Source organism: Microcaecilia unicolor, chromosome 5, assembly GCF_901765095.1.
Source record: "Microcaecilia unicolor chromosome 5, aMicUni1.1, whole genome shotgun sequence".
NCBI classification, from domain to species: Eukaryota; Metazoa; Chordata; class Amphibia; order Gymnophiona; family Siphonopidae; genus Microcaecilia; species Microcaecilia unicolor.
In genome coordinates, this window is record NC_044035.1 from 170,928,957 (window position 1) to 170,941,468 (window position 12,512).

At 42.7% G+C, this 12,512-nt stretch overlaps 1 protein-coding gene across 1 annotated transcript in view; it reads right to left on the reverse strand.

Moving 5' to 3' along the window:
• Positions 1 to 12,512, reverse strand: part of CNOT1 (CCR4-NOT transcription complex subunit 1) — a 1,017,784-nt gene that overhangs the window by 494,559 nt on the left and 510,713 nt on the right. The window contains 1 exon segment of the mRNA XM_030203593.1: positions 9,235 to 9,465. Within this exon segment, the coding sequence (XP_030059453.1) occupies positions 9,235 to 9,465 (231 nt within the window).

Consider the following 12,512-nt stretch of genomic DNA (forward strand, 5'->3'; position numbering starts at 1 on the left):
TTTTAGTCATTCTCCTTTCACTAATATACCTGAAGAAATTTTTGTCTCCCCTCCTTACATTTCTAGCCATTTGTTCTTCCGCTTGCGCCTTCGCCAGACGTACCTCTCTTGGCTTCTTTCAGTTTCATCCGGTATTCATCCGCTGGTCACAACTGACAACAAAACATATTTTAAAAAAATATATATATAATATGGGAGGAGGAAGTGACGGCACGAATGCCGATGGCTGCCTAAAATCCAAAGCTCCGTCTCATCCCTACATATAAGTAGCGATAAAGTGCTTAAACACATCCTTAAACTCCTTCTTGCTGTTGTGAAATTCAGATTTCGGTTTGAAAAACATCCAAAATCGGAAGATGTCTTCGACACGAAAGGAGGGTGCGCGCCAGTCTGCCTGCCAGGCTGGTAAGGCAGCGGGCCGCCATGTGCTTGCATCTGCTCGAGTATCACACTCCGACTCGAATTCCGCTATGTCTAACGCGGAAGCGTCGACTGTGTCAACGAAAAGGGGCATTTCTAAAGATTTAGCTAAATGCCTACAAGAGATACGTGAAGAGATCAAGTCCTCCAAGGAGGAAATCCTGAACCTGATGGACGTTCTGTGTGTTGATCTCCGTGAATTGGGAGGGCGCGTGGAGGACTTAGAAATGCGCGTGGATGAACAAGCTGAGCACCTGAATGGCGCTGAAGAAAAAAATTTAAAATCTGTTTGAATATTTTGAAGAATTATAATATAAGATCGATGATCAGGAAAATAGAGGGAGGAGGTGTAATCTCCTCTTCCATGGTGTTCCAGAGGTTGGGGGACAAAGATGACGACGCAGTGGTAAAGCTGCTTTGTGACCAGCTGCTAGAATCGGAAGACATTATATGGTGGAGTGTGCACATACAGCTCTAGGGAAGAGGCAGAACAATAAACCTCGGGACATTGTTGTTTGCTTTTCCTCTTATGCTATAAGAGAGTGTTTGATGCAGATGGCTCGTCAGGTTCAATCTACTGAGTACAATGGAGCACAGGTGAAGGTGTTTCAAGACTTGTCTCAGCTGACTTTGGCTAAGCGCCGAGCCATGAAACCTGCTTTGGATATCCTACTTGTCAGTAAGATCCCGTATAGATGGTCCTTTCCTGTTGCTCTCTGCTTTACTGTGGGGGGAAGATGCATCGCTTCAGACTGTTATCGGAAGTGTGGCAGGTTTTGAAAGAGGAAGGTCTGACGGCAGCTGCTCATCCACCGGTGGACATTGCTCCCGCATCTCGAGCAAAGCTTCAGCAATGGAAGTAGGTTGCTAAGAACCCCAGGAGTCCCCCAAAGGCTACTTGACTATCAGATCTTAATGCACATTTGTTTATATGCAGTTATGAATAATGAGTGGAACAGTTTTATAGGAATTGTAAGACAGTTCTCTGGGATTTACAGATTAAAGATATGTTGTTTTATGTGGCCCTAGAAAGAGTTAGGAGTGGGGGGAGGGGTGTAGAGAAACTGGGGTGTGAATGCGGTTTATTTTGTATGATGTAATATGGGGATAGGACGGTGTTTTGAGTAGAAGGGAAAGGTGGGTGCGAGGGGGGGGGGTTTGGGTGGTCTCTCGGGTTGGTGGGCTACTTTCTCCGGAGTGCCTAGTTTATTTAGGGGGCTTTTTGGTCTCTGTCTAGGGTACTTTTGATGATTTGGTGGGAGGGGTTGGGTAGGACAAATCTGTACTCAAATGGAGGGTGCTTGTTGGGGAATGGAGAAGGGGTTTTTTTTGTTTTGTTTTGTGCTGTTTTGTTCTCCAACTCGCTTTCTCCTGGGCTGGTGCAGAGCTTGGCCATTTCCATACTTGCTACCGTGTTTCCCCGAAAATAAGACACTGTCTTATATTAATTTTTGCCCCCCAAAATGCGCTAGGTCTTATTTTCAGGGGCTGTCTTATTTTTCAGGGAAACATCGGGGTTGGATCGGGGTTGGCCCGCCCGCCCTCCCTTCGTCGCTCCCGGAACTAACCTTAAACGTCTCCTTTCACCTTTGCAGCAAGCAGCAGCAGGGCAGGCCACTCCTTCCTTCCGTGTCCCGCCCTCGCCTGACGTAACGTCCGCGAGGGCGGGACACGGAAGGAAGGAGACGTCTGCCCTGCTGCTGCTTGCTGCGAAGGTGAAAGGAGGCGTTTAAGGTTAGTTCCGGGAGCGACGGAGGGTGGGTGTAGGAGGGCCCAGCGACCTCGGGTGGAGGGGGGTGGCCTTGTCCGGCTCTCGGCAGCCCTGCTTTCAAACAAAAATTTGCTAGGCCTTACTTTCGGGGGAGGCCTTATATCTACCAATTCAGGAAAACCTCTACTAGGTCTTATTTTTGGGGGATGTCTTACTTTCGGGGAAACAGGGTATGTGTCATGAGTATTGATCTAAAATTCTTGTCAAACAATGTCAAGGGCCTTAACTCTCCCCAAAAGCAACAAAGGTTGTTTAGGGAACTGCAGATGAGTACTCCACATGTGGTCTTTTTGCAGGAGACACACTTTAGAAGGGAACATAAAAAATTGCTATGTCATCATCGATATCCTTATGTTTTCTTTGCTTCCGATGCCAGCTCTAAGAAGAAACGGGGGGTTGCGATATTGTTACATTCTTCCTTGCAGGTACAGAAAGTAAAGCGTGATCCTGCTGGTCATTTTTTACTTCTGCATGTGTTCAATAATTCACCTCTCTCTCTTGTAGCTATACACACACCTAATGAATCTCAGGGAGCATTTTTTGTCTGGCTGGGAAAAGTGGTGCAAGCTGACCCGCATGGGGGGGGGGGGGGGGAATTTAACGCAATGTTTGACCCGAAAATTGATAAGACTGGTGTGATCTCGAGAGCTGACATTCAAAACTCTAAGGCTTTGGAGGCTCTGGCCAGAACCCTGGCGGTTTGTGATATGTGGCACTTACATCATTCAAGGGAAAAGGATTATTCTTTCTACACTCATTCTCACAATTCTTATTCTCGCTTTGATCATATTCTCCTTGACATATCTCTTTCACAGAGTATTAGTGCCATGGGTATAGGTTCTATTACCCTCTCGGATCATGCCCCAACATGGTTGAACCTTTCCTCTTTCTATGAGGTGGATAACGATACTAGGTGGAATCTAAATGTTTCCCTACTAAGGGATGAGAAAGTGTTGGCGGCATATCGGATGGTCCTGAAGGAATCTCTCGAAACCAACTTGGCATCGGGTCCTCCTATGGGGATTGTGTGGGATGCTTTGAAAGCTATAACGAGGGGGTTTTTCTTAAAACACGTAAGTATTCGAGCCAGGGTTCAGAGGCAGGAGGTTGCGGCATGTATGATGTAAATGTCATGTCTTAAGGCTAGGCATAAGTTGTCGCAAAAGGTTAAATATCTGCGGGAGATCCAGGCCCCTTCGCCTTAGGCAGGACAACATCTACTCAGAACAACTCCAGTTTGTACGTGGTCAACAACAGTTGCATCATTATTGCACCCAGAATAAACCTAGCAGATTTTTAGCTCTTAGGTTGCGGCAGAGGCAGCTTGACCGTACTATCTTGCGTATTGGTGACGACCACAATAAGGTATTGACCCAATCCTCCTTGATTCGTCAAAGGTTTCAAGCCTTTTATCAGTCTCTCTATTCTGCAGATCCTCATATTGAGCAGGATGAGATAGAAGCCTTTCTTGCTTCCCAGTCTCTTCCTTCTCTTGCAGTTGCTCAGTGCTCGTCTCTCGATAGTGTTGTTGGGGCTGAGGAAGTCGCCTTAGTGATAAAGGATTTACCAACAGCCAAGGCTCTGGGGTTAGATGGATTGCCAAATAAGTTTTATAGGGTATTTAGGGGGGAGTTGGCTTCTCTTTTAGCGGAGATTTGTAATGGAGTTCAGGCCGGGGAGGTTCTTCCTCCTTCAATGACGGAGGCCTGGATAGCAGTGATCCCAAAGCCAGGTAAAGACAAGGTGGATTGTGTATCCTACCGACCAATATCCATTCTTAATTCAGATGTCAAAATCATCGCAAAGGTTTTGGCGAATCGGTTAGCTAAGGTTCTTCCAGATTTGGTTCACCCTGACCAGGTTGGATTTGTTCCTCATAGGCAAGCTAAAGATAATGTGCGGCGTATGGTAAATCTATTGTACGTAGCTAACCAGTCTTGGACTCCTTTATGCTTTTTGGGTTTAGATGCCGAAAAGGCTTTTGACCGTGTTCATTGGCCTTTTATGATGAGTGTTATGGAGAGTTTGGGGATAGGTCTGAACTTTAGAAATTGGATCCAGGCTCTTTACCACTCTCCCAAAGCATGTGTTCGTATTAATAGAGGTAGTTCACAATTGTTTCCTTTATCTAGGGGGACGAGACAAGGTTGTCCTCTTTCACCTATGCTATTTGCGCTGGTTATGAAACAGTTACCTATTGATATTCGAGCTAACCCTAATATTTCAGGGTTACAGGTGGCTGGTCAGGAATATAAACTGGCTCTTTTTGCTGATATATTGCTCTCCTTGACTAAACCCTTAATCTCTTTGCCCAATCTAGTTCAGCTTTTGGATGAATATTCCTCAGTATCAGGTTTTAAGCTAAATATGTCTAAATCGGAGGCAATGGCTGTTGGTATCCCAGGTCCAACCTTGGCTTCTTTATAAGAAAACTTTCCATTCCGATGGGTGCCCCGGGGTATCAAATATTTGGGGGTTATCCTCACTAAAAAATTCTGATTTATTTGCAGTTAATTATCCTTTTCTTTTAAAGGAGATCTATAAGGACTTGGAAACTTGGGGGTCTATAGATTTATCGTGGTTTGGTAGGATTGCTACCGTGAAAATGAATGTACTGCCACGCCTGATGTATCTATTTCAGGTGCTTCTTTTGCGCTTACCCCGTTCTTTTCTCTCAGGTATTCAGAACAGACTCATGCGTTTTATATGGTCCAATAAAAGACCGCATATTTCTAAGTTTTGTTATTTAGAGACCAACGACAAGGAGGGCTTGGTGTTCCCAATCTATATATATTGGTATTATATAAAGCAGCGCAAGTGATTGCGGCCATAGAGTGATATCAGGCTAGCTCTCATAAGAGATGGATTCATCTGGAACAGAATTCGGAGGTATAGGAAATTAGATAAGGGACTTTGTCCCTCAATCTCAACAACTTGTCATTACTGGGATAGTTTTTTTGGTACACAGGACTTGGTCCTTTCCAAGCTTACTCCAGTAATTCATAATTCACTTTTCCCCCTGGGTCATGAATCTGGAATTTTTAAAAAATGGGTTTCAGCTGGTTTAGAATCTTGGGATCAATTTTTTTGACGAAGGCGAGTTTATACCGTTTCAAAGTTTGACTGAGCTATATGCACTTTCATCTACAGATATCTTTGCTTATTTGCAGGTGAAACATTTCCTTTCAGCCGGTGAGATAAGGGTCAAGGTTTTGCAAGAGGATTCATTTTTGGAAGATTTGTGTGTGAATTTCAAAGGGACGAGGGGTTTGATTACTTGTCTATATTCTTTTCAACTTAGACAGATTCAGGCCCCCGTTGAATATCGACAGAGCTGGCATCGGGAGTTGGGGGCGACACTGTCTGATGATGATTGGACGGTTATGGAGCATGCTTTGTCGCGAATCTCTATCTCTACTCCGTTTAAGGAGAATGCACTAAAGGTGTTGTATAGATGGTATTTGACCCCTGCCCACCTTCACCATATGTTCCCACAGGTGTCGTCTCTGTGCTGGAGAGGGTGTGGGCAAGAGGGCACTATGGGACATCTCTGGTGGACCTGTACTAAAGTACGTGATTTCTAGAAAGCTGTGCAGTATAGACTCCAGAGATGGATCTCCAAGCCCTTAAAGTGGTCTCCTGAGTTTTTTCTTTTTCCAAAGAAACCACCGGGCCTAACCACTTCCCATTCTTTGTTGGTTAGACATGCTATGATTGCTGCTAGGGTTACTTTGGCAGCTTCATGGAAGTCCTCGCAGGCTTCTTCAATTACCAAGTGGCTTAATAAGCTTTGGTATTTGTGTGAGATGGAGAGACTCTGGGCTAAGCGCAATAAAATACTGGCTAAATGGGAATCTATTTGGCATCCTTTTTTGGCTAATTGTTCTTGCTGAAGTATATATCACGTAGGAGAGGAGTGGAGTTGGGGAACTGTTTTGTTTTTTTTCTTTTTCTTCAGGTGGATCAGAGGGTGAAGAGAAAAGGGGAAAAGAAAAGTATAAAAATTGAAGTAACTTGTGTACTCATATAGTCTTTGGGGATGTGTCGGCAAGGTTGTTATGTACGAAATGCCTGAGTTCAACTTTACTGATTTTGCGAATTCTAATATGGAAAATGTTTTTTTAAGTTTTGTAAGTTGTTTTCTCTCCAAAGTTTCAATTAAAAAAATAAAAATAAATATATATGAACCTAATGATTTGGAATTTTTTCACAAAATTATTTTAGACTCAAAATATATTGCTACATATACATTCTTAATAGGAGGTGATTTTAACTTTCGTCTAGAGACTTTTCTTAATCATACATCTAAATGCCAACCAGCAAAATTGAAGGCAAAACCTGCTCTGTCTTCTATAATACAATTCAATGGATGGACTAATCTGTGGAGACTACTCAACCCTAAAAGTAAAGGCAATACGTTCTATTCCAACATATTTTCAGAAACGCTCCCCGTTCCACGCGCAGGACCCAAAAGGCAGGCAGAGTCCTGAAGTCTCAATGCGTGGTTGAAACGATGGTGCAGGAATGAGGGATTCAGATTTGTTAGGAACTGAGCCACATTCTGGGAAATGGGGAGACTGTTCCAAAAGGATGGGCTCCACCTTAACCAGAATGGAATCAGGCTGCTGGCACATTTTAAAAAGGAGATAGAACAGCTTTTAAACTAGAATGGGAGGGGGGGAGTAGACAGTCGCCCAGGAGTGCATGGTTCAGTGTGGAATAGGATACTATTGAAACAGGACATTTAGAGAATCCCAGTAGAGAGGTTTCAACAATGCTGAAAGTAAGCCAGGTGTGCTTAATGAGAGAGTAAGATAAAGGATGCACATTGTCCCCTTCAACTTCTAAGCAGCTTGTAGATCAAGGGAACCCCCCCCCCCCCCCCCCACACACACACACACAATTTACCTGTATATAAATAAGCCTAAAAAATAAGATGGAAGAGTTAGAGTATATAGCATTAAATGATGAGGTATAAAATAGGCATCTCAGACACCTGGTGGAAAGAGGATAATCAATGGGACACTGTGTTAAATTATATCACAATGTTAGAGAGAATCAAATTTATGGGGGGGTTGCGCTATATGTTAAATTGAGTAAATAGAAATTCCATGTGTGAAGGGAAGGAGTATTCTTATAGGGTTGTACTACCCATCCACCGGGACAGAATGAACAGACGAATGAAGAAATGTTTACAGAGATTAGGAATGCTGGCAAATTAGACAACGCTATAATAATGGGTGATTTCAATTACCTAGCAAACCACTACTATATAGAATCTGTAGAATTCAGTAGAATTCAATATCATACACCAAAAAATTTCTACATCAATGTATTCTGTATCTCAAGGTCTTTCTTGTATCGATATTAAAGGATATAGTGGAGAAAAAACACTTCAGTAGAAACCAGAGACACCCCTATTAGAAAGATAAACCTTCATAGATACAGGAGGCTCTTCCTAATCATGAGTCATAAAAAAAAACTCCACTTATATTTCAAAATTCTTTTACAAAACCAACAAAACAACCTTTTTTAGATACAGAATCAGCTGTGTTCTACACGTTACCAAAGATTCATAAAAATCCTACCTCCCACCTGGGCCACCCAATTGTTTCAGCAAGGGGTTCCCTGTTAGAATGGACTGCCAAATTTGTACACAAATTTTTACAACCTTGTTTGCAACACATAAAATCTTTTGTTCAAGATAGTTCTCATTTTTTTTGATAATGTTAGAATCATTACCAGAAGACTTGGAATTTCCTGTTCTCCCAGTGACTCTAGATGTCTGCTCTCTATATACTTGCATCTCTCAAAATGAAGCCCTAAATGTGTTGGAAATGGTTCTTGAGAGGCAACGTCCACACTTGGTGCCTACAGAATTCATGCTAGCCTTGACTAAAGTGGCTCTTACCCAGAACTATTTCATTTGTGATCATAAATATTATATCTGTTTTGTGTCAATGGGAGCAGCATTTTCTCCCACCATAGCCAATCTAGTCATGGCAGATTTTGAAACAAAATGGATATACACCTCTGAATGGTTTCAATTCGCAAAATGCTGGTGGCGTTATATAGACGAAGTTTTTATGCTCTGGAGGGGGACCCAGGATGATTTGAAGCGATTTGTGAATTATTCGAACAGTTGTCACAATACCATTAAATTTGATATACAAAGTAGTCACTCAGGGATCTCTTTTTCAGACATTTGGATCACCAGTAGAAATGGACATCTTGACACGTCTACATGTTAAACCTACAGATAGGCATACTCTATTACAATACACCAGCATGCATCCATGTCATAGCAAATCTAACATTGTTTGCCCAGTTTTTAAGATACCGCAAAATCTGTTCTTCTACTGTGGAATTTAAACATCAAGCAACTGTTTTGTCCAAAAAATTAATCAGCATGGGATACCCCGAGAAGTTAGTAAAGAAGGCAAATAAAAAGCTTTTTTTTAAATTTTTGTATCATTTTTGAAATATTTAAATAAACTATAAAATGCAACATAGTCATATGAATAGCATAAACCATGACATGCAAACTACACATCATGGCATGGAGCCAAGGTGGCTCCCAGGCTTGAATTTTTACACTGATGACCAGGCTGCTTTAAAGACATTTTAAGAATGAAAGTTGACTTTTTTTTTTTTTTTTTGCTCTTTGCTTCCTCAGTCTCATTCTTGATCGTTTATTCAATATTTGATATCCCTATTCTAAGAAAAAAAAATATTTTTTATGACCACAACAGTCTTAATTCCTTTCCCTGTATCTTCTCAATTTCATGTTGTGTATTAATGACTTACATGTTTTACAGTGTCTGAAAAGAGATCAGATAATTTTAACAGAACATCTAATATGTGGAAAACGGCTAAGTAACAGCGTCTTTCAGAAACTTTACACACAATTTAAAAAAAAAAAAAAAATTGGACTGTTTCAATTGTTACATGAATTTATTTTAAAACCAATACTGCCCCACAGATAAAATAGACATTCCCCTCCCACTCTGTAAAAAGTTGAATAAAGCAGCGTGGCCTCTTACTGGTACATCCTTCTTGAAGCTGACACCGGTTGGTCTGGTAATAGTAATGGTTTTTGCCACAGTAGTGGTTGTTGAAGTGGTGACAATAGTGCTGACTTGACCTGCAAGAGGAGCTTTGGCTGGAACCTGGGCCTGGGCCTGGGCCTGGGCAAGTGCAATACTTCCAGGGGTTGTGATTGAACCCTGCATCTTCACAGGAGGGTCTCGAGACTGCTGTCCATATTCAATATACTGGAGAAGGAAAGCAACAAGAGTAACGTTATAATCCTTGCACAACATGGATATTTAAAAAAACAAAACAAAAAAACACTCATCTTAGAAAATATATAACCTCCCCCCCCCCCCCCCCCCAACTTCCTGAACGACAGGACTCTGACCTTTTGTATCGTACTAGTCAGGAACACAAGTTGAATTTACACAAACTGTTCAATGTCTGTCTAAAGCACTTTCATCCTCAAAGAAAACAACATTTAAAACCATTACAATATAAAACAGTCACAGCTTCATTTGGAGATAGGGTTGCCATTGAACTCCATGTCATGAGAAAACATCTATATATATAAAAGGCAACCCCAACGTTCTGAAGCCTCCACGGAAGTTGAGGCGCCCGAGATATCCGGTGTGCCCTGGAGTGCCTGCACCGCCCTCGCGTCAAAACGTCATGACGCGTCAAAACGTCATGACGTCGAGGGCGGAGCTATTGACACTCGAGGGCCGAAACGGCCCACAGCGAACAAGGCAAGTAGCTTCCAGGGACGGAGGGAGGGGGCCCCTTGCTAGCGCCCGTTTCATTCCGCTCAGAAACGGGCATTTTTTCCTAGTATTAAATACAATCCTGGTTTATAGATGCAAAATGGCAAAACTTGAAATTTATTTTCTTGATAACATCCATGACACAATCTGTGTTAACAGATCCAGGGTTACAATATAAGACCAGGACTGAATTCACCTACTCCTCATGACAGACACAGATGGCAACCTTAGAAGGGAAGTGGGTTTAAGCAGGAAGTTACATCAGAAGATGGGAGCTGGCAGAGGGAAGGCCCCAGAGCAGGTCTGTGGGAATACTCTGTGGCTGTATAAGGTAGAAACCCCGCGGTGGGAGGGAAAAAAAAACAAAATGCTAAAAAACCATGGGGGGAGTGGGGGGGGGGGCAACACTGAAGGGATGGGGGCAGCGCTAAAGAAAAGGGGGGACTGGAGCTGAAGGGATGGGACAGAGGTACTGGAATCATGGGGAGGGGTTAGAGCTGAAGGGATAGAGATGCTGAGTCCCATGGGGGGGGCCTGGTGGGAGGGAAGGGAGAGAGGTGCTGGAGTTCCATGGGAGGGGGGTGTGCTGGACCTGCAAGGGGGAGAGCAGCGCAGAGAAGGGGATACCAAATAAAGGGGATTAAGGAAGAATATGTGAAAAACTAAACACACAGCACAGGGAGGGAAGAGAGGGGAGAAGCTGGACACAGGAAGATATACATAAATAGAGGTGAGATAACGGGCATGGAGGGGAGCAAAGGGATAGGGACACAGAGAGGCAATACCAGACATGGGGGAGAATACGAACACAGAAGGGAGATGATGGGATGGGGCAGCAGCAGAGGGACACAGAGGGGTGATGCTGACACAGTTGGAGGGTATAGGGACAGAGTGGTGGTGATGAACTTGGGGAGATTGACACAGGCAAGATGCTGGACAGAGAAGTATGGGGGACACAGAGAAGGGAGATGCTTAACATGGGGAAACATAGGTGGTACACAGAGATGGAAGATGTATGGTAAGCATGTAAAAAGAAGAAATGTCAAATGAGCAGGAGACCCTAGCGAATGAGTTAAGAGAAGACAGAGAAAAACAAACCAGAGCCTAGGACCAACATGATTTGAAAAATGAAATGACCATTCAACAAAAGGTAGAAATTTTTTTTTCTTTTGTGATTAGAATATGTCAGGTTTTAAACATATATCCTGCCAGAGCTGTGGCTGGGCCCAGGGCAGAAATTTGGAAGGGGACCCCAAAGCCCACACTACCAGGCCGTGCCTTCTTTAGCTTTCAGCAGGCTTAGGACTCTCTCTGGCCAGGGGGCAGTTGTCCTCGTTGCAGTCCCCAAACACCATCCCTGGAATGTGTGATCTTTATATTTTGCATGACAATTGTACAGAATATTATTTGTAGCATTTGTATCCCACATTTTCCCTCCACTTTGCAGGCTCAATGTGGCTTACATTTGCCATAGTGGTGATTACCATTTCCGGTTAACATAATTACAAATGATATTGCATTCAAGTGCGTATATACATGGTAAAAGAATTCATTACGGTATTGCATATAGGTTCCTGAGTGATGGATTGGACTGTTCCTTTTTATACTTTAATACAATGATTTAAATGTAAAATCATAACTGTGAGGCTTGAGCACATGGGATCAGACAGAGCTCGCCGCGAAAGGGATGGGGCGGGGACAGCGCTCGCTGGGAGGCGACAGGGACAAACTTTGTCCTCATGTCACTCTCCACATGGTATGCTTAGATTTCAGCAAAGTCTGACAACTCTGCATAGGCGCCTTATAAACTGGGCACCTTTGGTGTTAGCCCAAAAGTGGTTGACTTAGAAATTGGTTGAGGCTGAGGAGACAGGGTAGAAGTAAATGGAGTTCACCCTGAGCAAAAGGAGCGTGCAACAAGAACTGGTTCTTAGTCTGTTATTTTTGTGTGTAAATACATTTTACTGGCAACAAAGTATAGTCATACTATCCAAATTCATTCACAAAACTTTGAATGGTTCGGCCCCAATATACATGATCCACCTCATTGAATTACCGTAATGCCTCAATCATCTAGAGAATATCTTATCCTACATTTCCCAAATTTTAAGAAAGTAACCTACAAAACAATCCAGATTGCTAACTTTTCATATTAAGGTACTAAAATTTGGAACTCCTTACCTAAAATCATCAAATGCACCAATGATTATTTGTTATTCCAAAGTCTATTGAAAACTCACTTCAGTCTAGCCTTTAACGAAATAAGCACTCTTCTCAAACTCATGGCATTAATTTTTACCTCCTCACAACTACCACTATTCCTGTCTATCCCAGCCCTTTACCTTTTTCCTCCATATTTCAATTATCTAGCTTAAATCACTAAGGGCTCCTTTTACTAAGCAGCGGTAAGCACATCGCAGGCTTACCGCTTGCTATACAGGAAGTACTGCCGGGCTAATGTTCTACTTGGGCTAATGTGGGATATAAATGTCAAATAATAATATCACACAGCCAATAAGTAAACG